This window comes from Typopeltis vanoorti, chromosome 18, assembly GCF_054136105.1.
Source record: "Typopeltis vanoorti isolate ZY-2024b chromosome 18, IOZ_Tvanoo_1.0, whole genome shotgun sequence".
Taxonomy (NCBI): Eukaryota; Metazoa; Arthropoda; class Arachnida; order Uropygi; family Thelyphonidae; genus Typopeltis; species Typopeltis vanoorti.
Genome location: NC_143566.1, coordinates 3,433,288 through 3,456,402, shown reverse-complemented (window position 1 = coordinate 3,456,402; position 23,115 = coordinate 3,433,288). Strand labels below are relative to the sequence as shown.

Genomic DNA, 23,115 nt, shown 5'->3' with positions numbered 1-23,115 from the left:
CTTATAATAGTTGTAGAGACAACAGCGGAGGTTTTATTTAATAAAATTTCAGAAGTGTTAGCTTCATATAATCAAACTCTTAAGAACTGTATTGGATTTGCTAGTGATGGTGTTGCTGCTATGGTTGGAAGTAACAATTCCCTGTGGACTAGGATTAGAAATGAAAATCCGAACTGTATTCAAATGAAGTGCATTTGCCACTCTCTGGCAATTTGTATACAGCATGCATTTTCAAAGCTGCCATCCAATGTTGGATGGATTCATTTTGACTGAAATTCCTTCGTGGTTTTTAAATAACAGTATGAGAAGAGAAGATTTTAAGACTCTTTTTAAAGTGATGAATTCAGCAGTTGAAGATGACCAGGAACGAGATGCACCCCCTTCCATTTATGAAATTGTCCAAGACAAGGTGGTTAGTGAGAGGTAAAGTCTTCAATAATATACTGCTAAATTGGGAAGAATTAATTGCATACTTCACCTGCTGTGAACAATCTGGAGGTCAGGATACACGGTATAAGGCATGGTTGATAAAAGAGATGTTATAAGATAGGATGAATTATTTTTACTTTGTATCTGCTACTCCCATTGTTAACGAGTTCAAAAGGCTTAATGTTTTGTTCCAGCAAACCTATGCTGCTCCTTACGATCTTGCCAAAGAACTGCGCACACACAGAGATAGTCTTTATCGAAGGCTGTATAATGAAGATGGAACATGCAAAATAGTAGAAAATGTAGACTTTGGAATTAAATTTGATCAAGAAATTAGGATGTACTTGATCAGCTTTAGCACTTCTCCTAATATGGAACAAGAAAATAATAAAATAAAGTCTGTGAAATTTAGGTGCAAAGCCATGCTTCAAGAATCATTGAATCAAGTGAACAAGCAGTTCCCTGAGTCAGCTGATATATTTAAAGATCTATCACTTTTAAATCCTACTGTTATTCTAAGCCAAACAGAAAAGGGAAAATTTTCTGATCTGCCATTTTTCCACCTAATAAATGATGTTGATGTAGTTGAAGACCAATACAGAAAAAATTAGCCTTGTTGTGTGGAATGAAGAAGAAAACTTCAAACAAGATGGAATCCCTAAGGAAGCTTTAGAATTTTGGCAAGCAGTATCCAAACACAATAATTTTAAAGAACTGTTGAATTATGCCTTATCATGCCAGCAAGTAATGCAATGGTTGAACGAATTTTTTCTTATGTAACATCTATCAAAACTAAACCCAGAAGCAGGATGCAAATTAAACGGCTGGATTCAATTGTAAGAATCCATTCATTCTTAAGTGATAACAATATGTGCTGCCAAAACTTTAAATGTACTCCCAAAATGCTACAAATGCACAACAGCAAAACCCTTTATGACTCGACTGCAGAAAAAGAAGAACAAGATATTCGATATCTTGAGGAAGTGCTGTCAAATTAACAGCTGAGTTTCACTGTAAGTATTTTAAGTTTAATTAAAAGTATTTTTGATGATATGTAATCGAATATATAGGCATAATTTATGCACACTTAAATGTTGGTATGTTAATTCACGCAATTCAATCATTTTATATCTTTGGCCATATTTTTGACCTAATACTTTTCCAAAGTGGCCATTTTTGGCCATAAGCTGCTGTGTTCATCTGGAAGTGTTATAGAATATCATGTTCCTGTGGTCTTGGCTTACATAGGCCAAACAAAGCTGGTTTGAAGTCAGAAAAAAAAGAATATGTCAGTGACATGGAACACAAAAGGGAAAGAAAAGTACGGGATAGCTCACCATACTATGACTACAAATTATTCTGTTGAATGGGATACATCCATCATACCCTGTTCAGAATAGGACTTTTTTTTTTTCTAGACAAATCAAATATACAGCAGTAACTCACTCACATGGATCCCTTAACAGAAACTATGGGTTTGTTCAACATGTTGAACCCACTGGTGCCTTTTCCAATTTTTATGGATAAAACACCATGGAAAATGTGCTCTACAATGTGCTGTGGATTAAGGGATGCAGACTACAGGCTGTTAGGAAATCACTAATCAGACTTTAACTTCTCCAACCTGCAAAACTCTACAGAAAGATGGACGACAAGTATTATGCATCACCGTAGTCATATTTAATTTATATTGTGATCTTCAAATGGTTTAATTTTTTTTTTAAACATTAACTGCTTTCTTCATTTCTTCCTTAAAAAGCCTTAATGAAGGCACCAAATTATATGCTGGTGTCCAAAAGTAAGGATGAAGACATTTTCATGACTACAGCCAAATGTTAGCATAAATTTATTGCCAGCAAACAAATAAATGATATTGCACAAAAAATGTGTCATAAATTTCATCCAAATTAAATTACAGTATGTTTTTGGCAAAAGTTACAAATTTAAGGAATTTAAAGTTTACAAAGTTAAGGAATTAATGTACAGTGCTTAAAGAAAACTATGCAGAGAGACATTTCAATTTGGTATATGTCCACCCTGAGCTGTGATGCAGTTCTCACAACTTCGTCATGAGGCAAACTAGCCCATTTCTCCTTCAGAAAACAAACAAGACCTAATCCTCCTTTAGGATAAGGTCTTGTTTGTTTTCTGGAAAGGAATTTCAAGCAGCAATGCATCTCCCTATTGCGTCTCAAACATGTTCCATGGGGTTGAGATCTGGGGAGTGTGCTGGCCACTTGATTTGATTAATATCCTTGGTCATCAAAACTATTTCCACTGTTTGTGTGTGATGTGGTGTGGCATCATCAATCATAAAAATGAATTCTTCACCTATACCACCATGGAACAACTGAACATGACATTAAAGAATTTCGCTGCAATATTGTTCACCAGTCATAGACCTAAGCATTGGCACATCTATCCTTTTCAAAGAACATTCTCTCGATAGTAAGCAGGTACCAATTTCACGCCAAATCAAGTGTCGTCTAGAATCAGAGGAAAGGCTAAAACGTCTCTCATCTGTAAAGAGTACATCAGCCCACTGGTGCCTTTTCCAATTTTTATCGATACAACACCATGGAAAACATGCTCTACAATGAGCTGTGGAAAAAGGGATGCAGACTACAGGCTGTTCGGATGTATACATTTATCTGTTGCAGACATCTTGCCAGAGTTTGTCAATATATCCACATACTTGTGCTTGGATGGAGCCAACCTGTAAGCTGACCTGCCATGGTGTGTTGATTTTGTTTTGCTGTTACAACCAAAATTCTGCCTTTGTGCTCCATGGTAGAGTGAGGGCGACCTCTTAGCAAATGTTTGGAACACATTCCATTGGTTTGAAATGCTACCCAGAACCTGGATAAAGCACTATGTGAGATTCCAAACTCTGGAAATATAAGTAATTCTGCAGCCTTCTTCAAGCTTTCCAATAATTCTTCCTCACATGAAATCATCTAGATGATGTCTTTGAGACATCAAAGTTTGCAACTTTATTCCTGCACTAAAAGAGCTTCTTTCAAATACAATTGACTTAAAGCAGCTTTTTTGCCTTTTATCTTGTTGAATGCTACCATGTGATTCCTTTGTGTGCAATTCAAAAATTTGAATGTGTACCTGCTTTCTACTCAAAATCGTCAGTCATACAAATGATTTGCCTGAATTTGTAGTTGTAACTTTAGAAATAGTGTTTGTCCTTAGGTTTTTGGACACTGGTGTAGATGTTTAACTTCTAGTGTATTGTGCAATGACTAATAAAAGTTTTCTCATACTTATATATTTAGCCATAAAATACCATAATTAAAAATTAAATACAGATTCTAGTTATATTCTGATGATTTCTGAACTATTTGTCTTAAAGCAAAAATCTGATCATGAACTCCTCTTATCCTTCACCCATCTTCTTCCCCATGTTTCTCTTTCACAATTTTTTTTCGTCTCCTCTCAAATATTCTTCATAAATTTTACATGGAACACTCAGAAGGAAATTCCTATGCAATTCTCACCTTTAGTTTATTTCCCTTTTTATAGATAGGTATTATTGACAGCTCTACTCCAATTATTTGGAATCCAATTTTCTGACCAGCTGCTGAATTATACAGTACAGACACTGCACTTGGGGATAGAGGATTAATACTATATTGGTAATACTGTTTCACAAGATGAAGAGCAGCAAAGGATCTTGGAACTTATAGGGAAGTGAAGAGAGAGAGAGAGACACACACTGAAAAAGATGACATGACTACTCTGATGGTGAACAGGACTACTGGATGCTTTGTTGTGTCTCTTTAAAATGTTTAGTCCCTTGAAATATTTGTGCTTGAAACAGAGCCTCACCCTGTAACCAGAGTACAACATTTCTTGTGTTTCAGTGAGAATTTTCTCAAGCTAAACATAAAGCTTGGTATCGATATCCTATTCCATACTTCATTTTTGTTACTGATGCATAAAGAAAGTCCATACAAAAAAGATCAACTTATAGTCAACTGATTTGGACTGGTATGACTGACACAGTTGCATTTTTGTGCATCTCCAGCACCCATCTCTGTGCATGAGACAAAAATGCAATGAAACTGAATCATAAATTCAATCCCTTACTCTTCTGATTCATGCACTCAGCATGTATACTGGCATAATTCACAACCTCTTAGTTTGGTTTCAGATGGTTATTTTTTATAACAATATTCTTCCTATGACAAAACTATTAGTCTAATTTTACATTAATAGCATTAACAAAAGAAATTTGATAATAAATTTATTGCATTTTGATGTTTGTAACATGGCAAAGTCTACTTGCATGTTTCACTTAAGAATTAGGTTTACTAAAGACAACAATTTTAATTTTTTGAGTTTTACACTAATTGACATACTGGGACTTTCCCGTCCACCTAGGAGCCATCGAGGATCATATGGCATTCTTGTTGGCATATATACCACATCTCTTTCTACTGGATCCAAAGGTTCAATAATCGGTAACTCACCCATTCGACACTATATAAAAAAAAAATGATCAGTATAAGAACATATTTAACAATATTTTAAGAACTAAAAGCCATTTGTAGCTATTTTTCAAGAATATACTTTAAATGAAAAAAAAAATATCATGACTAATTATATTACTAGAAATGAACAAATTTGTCTATCCATAAATGAAGTTTTTCAACTGAATGTGAGTTACGTTAAAGATACCAAGAAATTTTATAAACTTGGTTTTAATCCTATTTTCCCAAGTAAGTAAGCTAAGTTTGCACCTGAAGTATTTTCAGGTCTGAGGCAACTTGTGGTAAAGGTGGACTAAGCTCTGATCACTTGTCTTAGTATCTCCCATAATGTAAGGCACATCTCCTTGTGGACATGTATGATGCTATGCATTAAGGGAAGGGCCACTACCCACACCGGTTTCAACCTTCATTGAGGTCTCTTCAGTGGGAGCGAGGCCCTGAGATGGATACCAAGGTTGAAGTGATGCAGAACTTATATTTACCTATATACAAGTTGCAGTAAGATGCTTGTTTGCTTACTTGGGAAAATAGGATTAAAACCAAGTTTATAAAATTTCTTGGTATCTTTAATGTATAGTATACCCAAGATAAAAAAACTTTCTCCATCTTTCTCTCATCCTGAGATTTTTATTTAATAAGGTTAAAGCACCTTGTTGCAACTCGTATAGATAAATATAAGTTCTACATTACTTCAACCTTGGTATCCATCTCAGGGTCTTGCTCCCACTGAAGAGACCTCAATAAAGATCGAAATATCCAAAGGGATGCAGAAGGGAGAATCTTGACAATAGATTGGAAATACTGTGGATGTGTAATAAGATTTATAAATGTTTATGCTCCATCCAATGGAACCATATTTATATGATGCCCACTACATCATAGCAATTGGAAACTGGAATTGTATTGAAAACCCCACATTAGACAAAATAGGAGGTTACCCCAGGAGTGGAAAAGTGGGATATGCACAGTTAAAAACATGTCTTGATAATGTTCAACTAGTAGACATAGGGAGGATTCGCAATTCTAATCTCCAGGAATACACATACATGAATCAAGGTATTGGTACTCGTATTGATCGAATTAATATCTCTTCTTCCCTTATAAATAGGATAATTCAGATAAAACATCTTGACATCAACATGTCAGATCATAATCCAGTTATACTTAAGTTCCACTGCATGGAAAAGCAGAGATCTCTTCTAGACCATGGAGACTTCCACCAAATTTTCGGTTGATCATTTCAACTAAATTCCAGACCCTCTGTTTGGATTGGAATAATGTTACCTGGAATTGGGATATGTGGTTAAAATTCAAACAAGCAGTAAAGCAGAATATGATGGAATGGGGAAAGGAACAGGCTTTCCTCAAAAGGAAAAAGTTGAAAGATCTGTATAAAGAGAGAAGCTGGTTTGTAACAAACAAACACAATGGTATAGAATGTAGCAACATCATGTAGAAATATTAACATAGAGATAGAAGGCAGAAACAACTAGAAGAAAGAAATTTTAAGATAAGAATACAACAGAACTTAGCAGATAATCCTTCAGCTGCATTCTTCAATAGATAATATACAAAATTTTGCAAAGAAAGGACTATCACTCAAATCTGAGTTGATGGAGAAGACATGTCCACCACTAAAGACATTCTTGACTCCTTTCAAAAACACTACAAAAATCTGTTTGAAGATAATAGTACTGTTAAAAATTATAACTCTTGGAACATTAATGGCTTTCCTGTTCATATCCAAGATGGGCTTGACAGCCCCATTACAGCATCTGAAGTTACCACAGTAAAGAATGCCAGACAAGAAAATCCGCCTGATGGTCTAGGGATAGAACTTTATCATGAGGCCTGGGATTTTATTCTTCCCATTTTAGTTACACTATTTAATTCCTTTCTCTCATCAGGACACATATCAAGTGAATTTGTAGCAAGCCATACTGTCCTCATTTCTAGACCTAATAGAGATCACACCTTAATCAGCAGCTGGAGACCTATTTGTCTATCTAATACTGACTACAAGATATTTTTCTGCATTATCACTAACAGGCTCAAAGTGGGAATGAAATATATAATTATAAGCACACAAATGTATGGAGTACCAGGGCGAGCAGTAGAATTTAATCTATTTCTGCTATGTGATCCAATCCGCTTAGTTAACACGAAAAAGCAGTTGATGGCAGTGCTATCAGTAGACCTTACTCAAGCATTCAATAATGTCCGGCATCCCTTTCTATTCCACATCCTCCAGCAAATTGGTGTAGGTAAAAAACTGCTATCTGTTATCAAAGGAGCCTATGCCAATTCAACCACCTGCCTCCTAGTTAATGGGTTCCTGTCAGACCCAGTAAAAATTCAAAAAGGAGTCAAGTAAGGTTGCCCTCTCAGTCTTACCCACTGCTCTTTGCATTGGTTCTTGACCCTTTCTTACAACAAGTCAACAATATTCATGCTATGCGAGTAATAATAGTTCCTTCAACTAAAAAGGAAAATAAGGTATTAGCATATGCCGATGATGTAGTTGGAACTTTGAAGGATAATGATTCCATATATACCATATTTGCCGGTGTATAAGATGCACTGGCCTCCCCTTTTTTGTACACATTTTTTAGGAAAAAAACTTTATTGCTGAATATAATAATGAATTTACAGTATTTCAAATATAAAGTAATAAGTAGGTCTACTTTCAATAAATACCTAATCTAACTAGGAAAGAGTACCCACCTTTTAATCTTCTTTGTCAAAACCCAGAAATTCATCTCCAGAGCTAAATGAAGAGACACTTCAAACCTCTTCTAAATCAGAATCTGAGTCCTCATACAACAAATTGTCCTCTATACCATCCAGTGCATTACTAATGCCACACACTTCTTAAATGATTCAACCACTGTCTCAGTTTCACAGCATCCCATGAAGCTTTGACCCACTCATAAACTTGCGAAATGCCAGGCCTCTTCCTTCTTCCTGATGGCGTAACCTCAAAATCTGAAGACTGCATCCAGCTGTTCCACTTCTCCTTCATAAATCTCTTAAATGTTTTATTAATACACACATCTAAAGGTTGAATCTAACTAGTTAGACCTCCTGGAATTACAGCTAACTGAGTTTTCAATTCCTTGAGTTTATTTTTTAACATTTTCTGTTCTGTGAGAACGAAACTGATCCCATACTAGCAGGGCAGGCTTCTTCAACAGTCTGCCAGGGTGCCTAGACCAAATTTTATCTATACAAACTTCATTCCTCCTCCATCCATCCAGTCTTTTGTGTGAACATGTACAAACACTCCTTTAAGCAGTTTTTCTTTAGGTAGCGTCTTCCTTTTAAATATCAATAGTGGTGGCAATTTTGTCCATTAGCACAGCAGGATAAACAACCGTGTAGTGACCTTTTCGTGCCCCAAAGTTTACAGTAACACCTTTTGTGCCCTTGGAATCTACAGTTTTGTTTGAGGGCACATCAAAAGTCAGCAGCACCTCGTCCATGTTTTCTATTTGCGCAAGTTTAAAATTTTCTCGTTTCCTTGCATTAATGACGAATCGATGAAATTCAATAATTTTTTCTTCATATTCAGCTGGCATCTTTTGTGATATTTTTGTTTCAGTTCGCATACATGAATCTGAAACACCATGATGCTGATCCAGTAAAGTTGGCGATCCCTCTGTTAGTGGCTACTGCTTTCGCTTGATGAATAATCATTTTTGTAGACACTGAAAGTCCTGCTTTTCTGTGGTCAAAAATCCAAGTATTCAGTTCTGCCTCAAGTTCTGGCCATTTTGCAGTTCCACTTTGTAGGTTATGTTTACTGTGAGTTGCTTTTTTTAGATCCTCTTCCTGATTCTGCCAAGTTCTTATCATTTTTTCAGTTGGGGATGGCCCAAATTGCCTCTCTGCAGCCCTGTTTCCATGTTCTTTAGCATACACAATCACACGTAGCTTGTATGCAATATTGTAGCAATGCCGATGTATTTCAGCCATAATTTGCCAAGAAATTTAGAGAAAATTGAACAGTAGAAATTTATCACCGTTTACAACAACTGCAATAACATGCGCATCCACTGAACTCTACGTAACTGGGATGCTCTCACACACCACAAGGAAGCAAGAGAAATCACGTAACTCGGAACAGAGAAAATTTCCAGAAATGAAAGTAATAAAAAACTGAGTATCGGCATATAAGACACATCCTGTTTTTCAGACCTATTTTCAAAGAAAAAAAGTGCATCTTATATGCCGGCAAATACAGTATATATTTTTTTGTATTTTGGAAAAATTTAGCAAAAGCAGCAGATTAATTATTAATGCAGACAAGACAAAATTAAAAACTTGATGGAAAGTGAGATCTTGGAGGCATTCCTTTTGGACTAATCCCAAAGAGAGAACCCCTCATTATACTTGGAATTCCCTTCTCCACTTACCCAATATTACCAGTCTAAGAACTTATACAAGAACTTGGAAATGTCAGAAGACTGGAAAATAGGGCCGCTCTCCTTTTCTCTAAAGCCATAGTATTCAAAACCATAATCTTTCCTACTCAGTTATACATAATAAATATTACAGACATCACAGAAGATGAAGAAAAGCAATTTTTTTTTTTTGGTTTACCTGATACCAAGAAGTTAAAAAGGAATTTTTTCAACTATCAACAAAGCATGGAGGATTTGGACTTCCAGTCTTAAAATTCAGCTATTTAAGTAATACAGCTTCAAAAATCTATAAAATATTACAAACTAATCACACATGTGCAGACTTTCTCCGATACTACTTGGGTTTTCATCTTCCCCTGTTTGGAGTTAATGATTATAAAGGTCCAAAAGCTGAGATTGTTCCTGAATATTCAACACTCAGTGCTTAACTCTAAGACTGCTAAAACACCCCAGAATTGACATTCTTTCCATTAAAAAAAGTAAAATTTGGTATAAAGAAATCTTTAATCTCTTTCGCAAAGTTCCACAGTTGGGTACTGACAACAATATTTTCTTTCATAACTTGAAGTTCAAGGGTACCCCTAAAAGAAAGGATCTCGCTTGGAGAATTGCATATGGTCGCCTTCCAGTCAAGGCCATCAAATGGAAGTACTTGAACATTGGAGATCCAATCTGTGACATTTGTTTCCAATTGGAAACAGCAAAACATGCATTCTACAGGTGCCCCTCTTGCTCTGCGTATTTGGAACAGATTACGTAATGTGTTGGGCATTCCATTACTTACAGCAGAACAGGTTTTTTTTTTTGCAATACCCACCACCTGTCAGCAATGGGAAGAGAATTTTGATTTTTATAATTAATGAATTAAAATACCATTTATGGAAGGCTAGAAAGAAATATGGATTTGAAAACCAGCAATATGACATCCAAATGCTTTATAATATTGTATCGTGGAAAATTTATTGTTCAGTCAGATATTTTTTTGTATTTAGAAAGAGGCATTCTAGGAGATATCAAATTTTTGACTAGATGGTGTAGACCACCCACATTATGCAATATTCACCAGGGGGAGATAAATTTTGTCTATTCTTGCTATGAGAGGTTTTTTTAAATAGTTCCATCCTCTTAATTCAATGTAGTCTTATAGTCAATTGCAGGGATGACTGGAGAGCAATCCCAGGCAGAGAAGGCCAACTCAAGGCGGTTAACCCAGATAGGCTAACCACACAGGTATCAGTCATCTTTGCGGTTTAGTTTCAATTGGTTTTTTGGTTGTTCATCTATATGAGATTGGTGAAAAAGTAAAACTGATAGCCTTTGGCTATATGATCATATAAAAGAGCTGAGGCCTTTTCTCTCTCTCTCATGCTATCTATCTGTCTTTTTTTCTCCTAATACTATCAGGCTCTCTTGCACCCCTATACTAATTATTCTAGGCCTATGATGAGCAACCCTTTACTTTTTCACCTCAATAAAGGTCGAAACCGGTCTGGTAGTGGCCCCTCCCTTAATGCATAGCATCATACATGTCTGCAAGGAGATGTGCTTTGCATTATGGGAGATACTAAGTCAAGTGATCAGAGCGAGCTTAGTCCACCTTTACCACGAGTTGCCTCAGACCTGAAAATACTTCAGGTGCAGACTTAGCTTACTTGCTTGTTTGCTTACTTGGGAAAATAGAATTAAAACCAAGTTTATAAAATTTCTTGGTATCTTTAATGTATAGCATACTGAAGGTAAAAAACTTTCTATATGAATGTGAGTTAATTGATTTTATATGGGTATGACAATTTTTTCCTTTGAGAAATTATGGTTTTTCATCCTGCATACATGAAAACTGGCCAAAGAATCTACACTGTTGTTACCATACAAAATGCAATTTATTTCAATAATGAAATACAGTGGATTGGCATAATCAAAAGAATATAAAAATGGAGGAAAACTCATAACAAACTTTGTTAATGTAGAATTGTGACCTAAATATCATAGTAGAGGATCACAAAATGACAATTAAACAATAATAGACAATTCTAAGACTTTAGTACATCGTGCTCATTCTTTATATTCTTTGGACAACCTTTTACAATAACAATTACAACACATTAATTCTACCTTTTTATCTAATAGTTTTATGGATTCTTTCATCAAAAAAGCTTTTGATGAAAGAATTCAGTAATGCCTTGCACCTATTCCTTAGGCGCAAGGCATTACTGAATGTATAACGAATGTTTTAAAACCACTGAATATTTTTGTTGCCTTTTGCCCCATCAGAAAAACATCCACCTCTCCCATTTCTTCTAAGGAGAAGTTTCCTCCTCTCAGTTTTCCAGGCATCTACCAGATTCCTTGCTCTTGTTGGTTATCTTATTCTGGACAAACCAGAAGATCTGCTTTTATTCCAACAGAAGAATACAAGTCTTATATTAAATACTAAGAATCTGAACAGTGTGGACTTACTGAGCATGCTATCAACACTAAACAAAGTTTATTGGAACAAGACAAGATTTCATCATAAGAGTCATTTCCATGTAGACCACCTTTATACAGAAACATGTGAAACTTTACTTTATTCTCCTAACTTAAACAGACAAAAAATACAGGTTTTGCTAGTAATGGGTGGCAGATGGTATTGATCGTTGTAGTGTTGTTGCATGCATTTGGAGAATTAAGTAGTAGTGGAGATGGCAAGATGTGTGTAACAGAGTAGAGTACCTCCCTGTGATGGACTGCTTCGAGGTGTGATGTAATAATAATAATAATAATAATAATAACAACCAGATTATAATCTGAAGAAAAAGTTTCTATACTCTATCTTAAAGGAAGATGAAAACAAATAGCACAAGTTCCTTTGCAAGTATAATGTATACATTACCTTTGAACAGCTCAGAAAGTATCTTTATTTCTACTGTCCATCAAAGATAAATTACTACCTCTTTCAAGTGCACTGTTCATGTCAACTTTCTGAACAGACAGACAATACTGCAGAGATTAGAATCTATGACAATGAAGACTATATCATATTCTTAGATTTTGTAAGGTATGGCCATGCTTACTATGATACCAATATGAGACACAGAGTTCTTTGAAATCAAACTAATATTCTTCACTCCAATAAATTTAAACATGATTGTCTGTTTTTTGAAACTTGTGAAACGTTATGGCATCCTCATCTGAATAACCCACTCTGGACTGCATGACCATCTCAAAGTATTGGGAAGTAATCACAATTAACTGTTTGCTTACACTTGAATTAAGGATTAAACCAAGAACATAATTTCTTGGCATCTTTAATTTATAGAATATAACCATGTGGAAAAACCTCCAACAATTAACCATTCTTATTCTTATTATGTAATAAAAAATAACATGTAATTGTATTTGAATTACAATGGCTAACTATTGTTTCTCTTCATACTCTAATAGTGCATCTCCAGTTGTCTCAGCTACAACTGTCACAAGAAGCAGGTGACTATATATTATTATGATTATTCAAGGCCTCCATGGAGTCAAAAGACTCATCATGGGAGGTCCTTCCTAGGAAACAAAATGTCCTTAAACTCATTGATCGTTCTCGCTCTCACCACTCTATCAGGCAATGCATTCCAGAGTTCAACCACCCACCATGAAAAGAAACCACTCCTCAACTTCGTGCTCACAGTTTCCTTTCATAACTTCCAGGGATGGCCCCTTGTCATCACTCCTTCCTGCTGTTCAACCAAGCAAAAGAACTCCCCAGTGTCAACCCTGTAACCACCTCTCAACAGTTTAAATGTCTCAATCATATCACCGCTCCTTCTTCTATCCACCAAACTCTGCAGTCCATTCCCTTAGCTGATCCTCATAACTAACATTATACAGTCTTGAAACCATCTTTGTCATCCACATTTGTATCCTTTCCACAGTTAATTTATCCCATTCAAATCCTGGGGACCAAATCTGAGAACAATAGTCTAAGTGTGGTCGGATCAGAGTCTTATACAACGGAATGATAACTCTTTTATCTCTGCAGATCAGTGTCCTTCTCATTAAAGCAGCAACCCTCTGTGTTACCTTCACCATTGCAATATGTCCCCTAAATTTCAGGTTTCTATTAATCATCAACCCCAGATCTCTTGTCTCCCCTACTTCCTCCAGTATAGCTGCTCCAATAGAGTATGCAGCAAACCATCGATGTGTCCCTAACCTCAAGACCTTGCATTTTGCTGCATTAAGTTGACATCCCCCATTCATTTGCCCATCTGTCTAGCTTATTCAAATCCTCTTGCAGGGCTACCACATCTGCACTATTACTAATAACCCTTCCCAGCTTCACATCATCTGCAAACAACTGAATATTCCCTCTGAAATCCACTGACAATGTCATTGATATAAAGGTTAAACAATATAGGTCCCAGTACTGAGCCCTGTGGGACCCCACTTGTAACCCCCTGCCTCCTTGAAACTGCCCCACCATACACAACTCTCTGATATCTATCACACAGCCAATACTGAATCCATTTGACTAACCTGACATCCAGGCCCATGTGCTGCAACTTAAATATCAGCTTATCATGTGGCACCCTGTCAAATGCCTTCACTAAGTCCAAGAAAATGGCAGTATTTGCCTTTCACTCATCTACTGCTCTTGTAACTTTATTATAAAAGACTATCATATTACTAAAACAAGAGCACCCCTTCACAAATCCATGTTGACTCTCACAGATAACATTAACCTCATCTGCCCAATGCTGTATACGGCCCTCACAAATTTCTTAAACATCTTAACAACTACTGATGACACACAAACTGGCCTATAATTAGACACTTCCATTCCTACTGCCCTTATGCAATGGCACTATCTTACCTTCCTTCCATTCCTGGGCACCTTTCTTGTTGCCAGACTTTCATTGAAAAGCCAGGTCAAAGGAGCTGTCAGTTCTTTAACACATATTACATGACTTATGAATTTGAATGTCATCAAATAATCTTCTCTTGTCTCATTAATGATATCCTTGAAACATAGGATGAAATATAATGGAGTTAAATGAATTCTCTTTTTCTGTATGACATTTTAAATATATTTCTAACTACATGTGTTCCTTTAAAACATCTAGTTAACAATAATAATAAAATATTGTAAATATATATTGTAAACATCAGTGTTGTTTATTAGTGTGTATGGAAATATTCATTGTGATAAAAAAAAAACTATAATTAATCATACTTTGTTGAGTGAAAATAGTCAAAGTTGAATTCAGTATCTTCACTATCATTTGCAGTTTGTAAGTCCTTATAAATTAATTGTTTGACTTATTCTAAGAGATCGAAAAATACACAGTAATGAAATAAATCGGAAAAGTGTAATAGTTATAACAGAAATTACCCTGGGCATATAAGACAACCATTTCAGCATGATATATATGCCTTCTAAGTCATCTGTTGCTGTCACATGAGATACACCATTATTGTGCATAATCTGTACACCTCCTAACTGATTGTTTGAGGTATATACTTCCCGGCCAAGAAGCTGGAATAAATTGAAATTATAATACATAAGTATATTACATAATATGATTTCTATTTATATTTCTAATTATAATACATAATATGATTTCTATTTTGCAACAAAATAATTCACATTTTCAGGAAACATAGTATAACCTCTTCTCAAATGATATAAAAATATGTAGTTACAAAATTAAGTAAACAGCAAATAAAAGTTCTGAGTATACAAGTTAAAAATGAATTGATGTTTCATAATGCATCATAACCCATGACACTATAACATTTCAGTGCAAATCACAATCCTTTGCCATAGGTGAAAAATTAATTCTTGTTGAAAGGCTTATACGCTGGTTAAACATGATAACTAATAATTAAGGAATTGACAGCATACACTAGAAATATAAATTAAAAATAACTTTAATAAATACTTTCCGATATTTCGGCAACGTCACATTGCCATCTTCTTGGGAACTTAAAATAAAGAACAGGTGCATGCAAGTGCTACATAACAGCAAATGAGAAACGAAGCGAGGAAGCTACGTTTTCCTAAAGTCCTGATGGTGGCCCCCCCCCCAATCTTATGCACCCAAATTTATTGAGATTTGGCATGTTCCTAAGGGCTGAGGCTGATTCTATGAATAGTCTTTCATATTTGAACTTGCTACGGTGTATTACTGTGGCTTTCTTCCACCTTATTCTGTGGTGGATATCCAGAGCATGGTCTGCAAGCCCAGAGTGGCTGTACTGGTGAAACTGGATGTAGTCCTTGTGTTCTGAGATTCTGATATTTGCTGTTCTGCCTGTTTGGCCAAAGTAGGACAATTTACAGCTGCAAGGGACCTGGTATACACCAGGTAGGTCTAGGTGAAGTGGTTGGTCTTTAGTGGAGCAGACCAATTTTCTATATGGTTTGTAACAGGTGGTTAAGTCATGTTTTTTTTAGGACTTTGTTGATTTTTTCCGAGGTGCTTCGGATGTAGAGGATGGTGATGGATTTAGAGTAATATTTTTTGTGAAGGGGGGGGGAGATGGGTTGTGGATAACTGGTTTAAGTATTTTTTGGATATTTTTTTTTTTTTGGGGGGGGGGGGGTAGCCATTGGCTGAGAAAGTGTTAAGGATGTGATTTAGTTCAGTGGTTAGGACTTGGTCATTTGAACAGATCGATTTCACCAGTACAGCCACTCTGGGCTTGCAGACCATGCTCTGGATACTTGCGCCACAGAATAAAGTGGAAGAAAGCCACAGTAATGCACTGCAGCAAGTTCAAATATGAAGAACTATTCATGGAATCAGCCTCAGCCCTTAGGAACATGCCAAATCTCAACAAATTTGAGTGCATAAGACTGCCCCAAATTTGGGAAACATATATCAGAAAAACTTCAGCCCAAAGGCATAACTTCCAATATAGCCCGGTAGGGGGGCACCATCAGGACTTTAGGAAAACGTTAGCTTCCTCGCTTCGTTTCTCATTTGCTGTTATGTAGCACTTGTTCTTTATTTTAAGTTCCCAAGAAGATGGCAACGTGACGTTGCCGAAATATCGGAAAGTATTTATTAAAGTTATTTTTAATTTATATTTCTAGGGTATGCTGTCAATTCCTTAATTATTAGTTATCAGGTGAAAAATTAGTTGACAAAATCCAGTGGTCTTTGAAATATGGAGTATGAAGAAGATTGAGAGAAGTTGCAAAGCCTCAAGAACATTTTCTTCTCTCTCTTTCAGGTGGAATATTTGCTTCATTAACATATTTTTTACTTAAGAAAATATATATGACATCTGTCTTGACCGAAATTAATGTCAAACTTGTGTAACAGTTTCTGTTGGTTTTCAGTAAAGTAATTCCTCTTTTAAACATTATCAGGCACTCATAGAAAATACAAAACAAAAGATTCAATCCAGATCATATCAGATCAAAATTCCTTTCTCAGATGTAATGAACAGAGACCAGCATAAGGTGGTCAGTGGTCTTTGAAATGTGGGGTATGAAGAAGATCGAGAGAAGTTGCAAAGCCTCATGAATAGGAGGAAGAGGGGAGGGGGAATATGACTGAGATATATAAGCTAGTCAGGGGTTGTTATCAGGTTGACATGGAAGATATTTTTCATAGAATGAGAGGAGGGGGGGATAGAACAAAAGGCCATTGCTGGAAACTATAAAGAGGGTGTTAGCAGAGGAGTGAGGAGCAGATTCTTTACATGGAGAGTGGAATGCATTGCCTGAGTATTGTGAATGTAAACACACTGAATCAGTTTAAGGCATGGTTAGATGAGCATTGTGTGCAATAGTGTGTACCTCCTATGATGAGTCTGACTCCATGGAGGTCAGATAATAATAATGCAATCTTTACATGTTTAAACAAATAACTTTGCAAATGCAACACTAATTCAATGTCTAAAATTCTCTCAATATTTCTCTATTAAGGAAAAAACTGTAATCCTACTTTGCTGTCAATGAAAAATTTGAATAATCACACACCTGTCTTGACTTTGGCTTTTAGGAAGCTTATTAGTATTATTATCATTATCCCAAGACTCATTGAAGAAGGTCCCTTTGTCATACACACACACACAGCTCAACATATTGTGCCTTAAATACATTAAAATTCTCTGAAGCCAGCACACTCTCTGGTAACTTATTACAATTATTCACAACTCTCACACTTTCCTTATACAGCTTCCAGGGATGATCCCTTATTCTTTCGCATTTTATGAAACCTCTTCAATATTAATCCTATAGCAATCTTTTATCAATTTGTACATCTCTATCACATCACCCTTCCTCCTCCTATAAATTACATCTTCTCAACATTCCAGAGATCAGAAACTACATTAGTCAATTGTCTCTGGATCCCAAATATTAAAGATGACTCCATAAAGATCTAATAATAATAGCAAGTACAGTATTTGTAGTTGATAAGCTGCAGTCTCATATCAACACACCTGGCATACATTTCACGTTTTCATCAGAATGTGAATGATGTGATTTTCTTAAGCAAAATAATTCCTACATCTCTCTCTCTCTCTCTCAGGAGAGACCCTTAGACAGCTGGTACACATTGACAGACTTGGTGGCATCCTGTAGTATGTTCTTGAGTTGCTTGTGATCAGTGCATTTCAGGTGTTTTAAAGAACAATTCCACATGTTATGAATTTTCTGTGGCATCATGTTAACTATGATTATTCACAATAGACATGCAGTTTAAACCAAGCAGTGAGAAACCTTACAATTGCTAACTGAATATTATTTTCTCTCACAATTGGTACAATTTCATAGTATACATATCTTGTTACATAAGGTTTCGGTTTGAAGCTCAGTATGTACGTGTCTTTTTGTTTAAGAATGTGGCAGGCTGTAGGACCTAATGGTATATCAACATGCGTGTTGAGAGAATGTTCCAGGGAGTTGATAACAACATCGATGTACCTCTTGAAGATGAGTCTTAGATTTCCTCAAGTTTCAAGGAAGTGGAAAGATGTCAAAATTCTTCTGCTTCAGAAAGGGAGAGGATAAGACTAAGAATTTTAATAACAAGTGAATCTCTTTTTCTGGAGGTGTGGTAAAGGTGTAAAAGAGAGGCGAGTGAGGACCAGGATTCAGAATTGGATTAAAGACAACAACATTCTTTTTTATGGAGAGCATGGCTTTGCTAAAGGAAGATCATGTTTTAGCAATCTAAGGGGGGATGCATACATGGTGGTATTTTTAGATTTTGGTTATGCCTTTGATAGATTATAACATGACAAACAGGTAATTAAATTGCAACAGGTGGGAATTGGATATAAGATTAGTGACTGACTGTCTGATAGGTATTAACAAGTTGTGTGTTGGGGGAAGGGGTGATATCCTAGAAGAGGTAAGTCACTAGTGGAGGTGCCCCAAGGGGTAAAGGTGTAAAAGAGAGGCTAGTGAGGACCAGGATTCGGAATTGGATTAATGACAAAAATATTCTCTTTGATGGACAGAATGGCTTTGCTGAAGGAAGATCATGTTTTAGCAATCTAAGTGGATGCATACATGGTGGTATTTTTTGATTTTGCTTATGACTTTGATAGATTATCACATGACAAACAGGTAATTAAATTGCAAAAGATGGAAATGGATAGTAGATTAGTGCTAGATTAGTGACTGACTGTCTGATAGGTATCAACAAGTTGTGTATATTGGGAAGGGGCGATATCCTAGAAGAGGTAAGTCACTAGTGGGGTGCCCCAAGGGGGTCTGTTGTTGTCATGTACGAATGGGGAAATATATACAAAAATATTCACATACCAAATACTCAAGGAAATACAGCCTATTGGATAAAAGTGAGCTGAGGTTATCTTGTTTACTGTCAAATTGTAAATGTCAGATGGTTCACGAGCTTCATCTTCTAAAAGCAGTTTGCTATGTATTGCCAAAACTGTTTTCTTGGTCTTTTTCTTTCTCTGTGTCCAATGGTTGACCTGTAGAGAGCAAGTGCACTGAAAATAGGTGAAGGTGGGTGTCAATAATAAAAGTTGGTGTCCTAACCATCTTGATTGACTTTTGTGAAATGTTTCTATCGGATGTCTTGGCTGCATTTCTTCAAGAATGACAATATTAGAAATGTGATCTTGCAACATATATCCTATACTGTTCAAAGGCATGTTGTCCCAAGGCTATTGATTATATTAAATGCATCCTGAATAGTGATGTTCCATGTTTGGGCACCATTTGTAAATAGCTTGAATGGTGGTTTTGCACTGATAAATTCTGGTATGTGTAGTGATGTTACTGGACTTACAGATATCAGACTTTATTCTTTTCCTCTGTGATCTTTTTAAAACTCTTTTCCTTTATGTTTAATAGCTTCTGCTGCTATACCATCCAATCCAGGTGCTTTCTCACTGATTTGGATTTTATTATAATCTGGAATTCATGCACTGTAAAACTGTTACACGATAGCCATATCCTTGACCTGATTATTTAATGAAAGTCTTGCAGTGGAGAAGGTTCATAAGGAGTAGAAAGAAGGAAAAATAATGATTATGCATAAGTGTGGTTCTAGGACAGAGGTTTCCAATTTCAGACCGGTCTGCATATCTGCAGTTGCAGTCAAAATGTTGGAAAAATGTAAATTATATTGGCAAGGGCTTGAATAGTGAAATATACAATTGTTTGGAGTTGATGTACTATTTGGGAACAACTATGAGGAGTAGAAGAGATGCTGCAGCCTTGAAAGTGGACTTGAACAGACAGGGTGAATGGGTGAACAAGGAGTGCTAACAGTTAAATGTAGCAAAGTGTAAGGTTATAAAATTCAGCAAGAGGTGGCGATATGTTAGTGGATGTGGAGGGGGATGAAGGATTTAGAAGTGTTGATGGATAGCAATCTAAAATTTTGGGGACAATTTTCTAAAAATTGTGAGGACAGCATAGTGCATCGTGGCAGTGATGTGAAGAACACCAACACGTAGGAGTAAGATAATAAATTACACGATAACCACAGTAATTAACTTTAATGAAATAAAGGTACAAATATTTCGTACTGAAATTAACAGTTCATCATAAGTGTAGACCAGTGGTTCTTAAAGGGTGCGCCCTAGAAGATTTCTGGGTGTGCCCTGTGGTATTCCAGAGAAATATGTGTCCAGATATAAAAATAAATATAGTTACTCTATTATACCTTTTCATTACGGATATACCGCTCTTTTTGCCAACACATCATTATTATGTTAATTAACAGCAGTTTTTCTTGCAAAGAGAACAAGAATATGGTTTATTCTTGTTGTGTATATTACTTATTTTAAAAGTGTTGGAAATGGATGTTATGTGCATATTACTTATTTTCAGATAAATATACCCAAATAAAATGGATAGATTTCTCAAAAAGAAGCATGATATTGAAGAATCAGATTCTGAAAGTGAGCCAAAGTTAAGTGCAAGTAAGAAAGCAAAATCGCGGCCCACTCGCAAATATAATGAAAGTTATTTAAGCTTTGGTTTCACTTGGACCGGAAGTGAAGATCATCCTTTGCCGCTATGTTTAGTATGTGGATATAAAATGGCAAATGAATCATTGCTTCCTAGTAAATTGAGTAAACATTTTAAAACTATACACTATAATTTACAAGATAAATCTGTAAGTTTTTTCACGAGATTGTCTGAACAGCAAAGAAAAGCGGCAAATTCTTTTAAAAGTATAATGACTGTTTCTGATAAAGCTCAAATCGCTTCTTATCAAGTCTCAGAACTGATAGCAAAAAATATGAAAGATCATACTTTAGGTGAGTCACTTATTTTGCCTGCATGCAAAAAAATGGTCATAACAATGCTAGGAAATGAAACAGCAATGAAAATAAGCAAGATTCCTCTGTCCAACGATACAGTTCACAGGCGTATTATAGAAATGTCTTCTGATATCGAGAAAAATGTATGCAGTAATAAACTTCAGTATTCAAATTTTGCAGTGCAAGTTGATGAGTCAACAGACATTACCAACAAGGTGCAACTCTTAGCATTCGTCCGTTTTATTAATGAAGATCAAATAGTAAATCAGTTTCTTTTTTGCAAAGAATTAAGTGTGTCTACAAAAGGTGAGGACGTTTTTAACATTTTGAATAGCTACCTTGATAAATGGCAGTTAACATGGAAGTCGTGTGTAGGCATTTGTACAGATGGAGCCCCTTCCATGGTAGGCTTTGTTAAGGGCCTTACATCTTTTGTAAAAAAAACAAAATGAGAATGTTATCGTAACTCACTGCTTTCTTCATAGGGAGGCCTTGATGGAAAAAAAAAAAGAGAGAAAAATTAAGAGAAGTCTTAGATCAAGTTGTTCAGATGGTAAACTTTATTAAAACAAGACCTGTCAAATCGCGTTTATTCGACAAGCTTTGTATCAATATGGACTCACAACACAGACAGCTGCTTTTACACACTGAGGTGAGGTGGCTGTCAAGGGGGAAAGTACTTACCCGTGTACACGAGCTACGACAAGAACCTCTTGCGTTTTTTGAAGAAATGAAACAATTACATTTTTGTAACCTCCTTCGGTGCGAATTTTGGTTTGCCAGGTTACAGTATTTGGCCAATATATTTCAGCAGCTCAATATTTTGAATACTAGCATGCAAGGAAAAGAAGAAAATATTCTCACATCCACTGACAAAATGAAAGTGTTTCAGAGAAAACTACAGATTTGGAAAAGCTGTTGAAGGTAATTTGGAAATGTTTCCATTGATAAGTAACACTTGCATAAATGAAACACTTCCAATAATAGTTGAACATTTACCAAGTTTAGAAGAAAAATTGAGTTCTTATTTTCCATCACTTAACACTGGGCAATATGATTGGATTAGAAACCCATTTATGGAAACTTCAAGTGATTTTGGTTTAACATTAACAGAAGAAGAAGAACTGGCAGCTATATCCACTGAACGTGAATTGATGGTTAAACATAAGGAATTGTCTCTTGAAGCCTTTTGGATTTCTATAAAAGAAGAATATGTGTCAATATCTAAAAAAGCTTTGAATATTTTACTACAATTTTCATCATCATATTTATGAGAATTAGGATTTTCTACCCTCACCACAATTAAGTGTAAAAAGAGAGGAACTCTTCAATGTGTTGATGAAGAAATGAGAGTTTGCCTTTCAAATATATGCCCAAACATTGATGCAATCGCTAGGACACATAGGCTCATGTTTCTCATAAACACAAGAATGAATAAACTTAAGGTATGTTTCATTTTATTTTTTTTTTATCGCATTATTTTTTTCTGTAATATTTGACTTAATTATTATAACATATTTCTCAGAAATTTGTATATAGCGCACCTACAATTATTTGTAGGATTTTAAATGTGCCCCAACTTCAAAAAGTTTGAGAACCACTGGTTCTCAAACTTTTTGAGAACAACAACCAATTCAAAGGAATTGAATACAAAGTACATAACAGTCGGTGGATTACAATTAAAAACTGTTGCCGAGTGTTAGAAATTAATATTAATAATATATTATTAAATAATATTTATTTAATTTATTTCATCATCATCATCATGATTATCAAGGATTTAAGCCTAAAGTGGCCTGTTCCGGCCTTAGAAGTCATCGTTGAATCTTCTAAGAGGACGTCCTGGTTTCCTTTTTTCTAATGGCTTGTACTTTAAAGCTTGTTTTGGTAATCTTTGTTTTCATTCTTTGAAAATGTTCCATCCATTTATATTTATATTTTTTAATTTTTTCGATTACTGATTCCTGGTTTAATTCTTTCATAATTTCTTCATTTCTTTTGTGATCAGATAGTCACAAATGATA

At 35.6% G+C, this 23,115-nt stretch overlaps 1 protein-coding gene across 1 annotated transcript in view; it reads right to left on the bottom strand.

Annotated features, from left to right (window-relative positions):
* Positions 1-23,115, bottom strand: part of ACC (acetyl-CoA carboxylase) — a 1,393,224-nt gene that overhangs the window by 237,560 nt on the left and 1,132,549 nt on the right. The window contains exons 45-46 of the mRNA XM_090408519.1: positions 14,718-14,861; positions 4,800-4,920 (exon numbers count right to left, since the gene is read on the bottom strand). Of these exons, the coding sequence (XP_090264645.1) occupies positions 4,800-4,920; positions 14,718-14,861 (265 nt within the window). The remainder of the gene's footprint in view (positions 1-4,799; positions 4,921-14,717; positions 14,862-23,115) is intronic.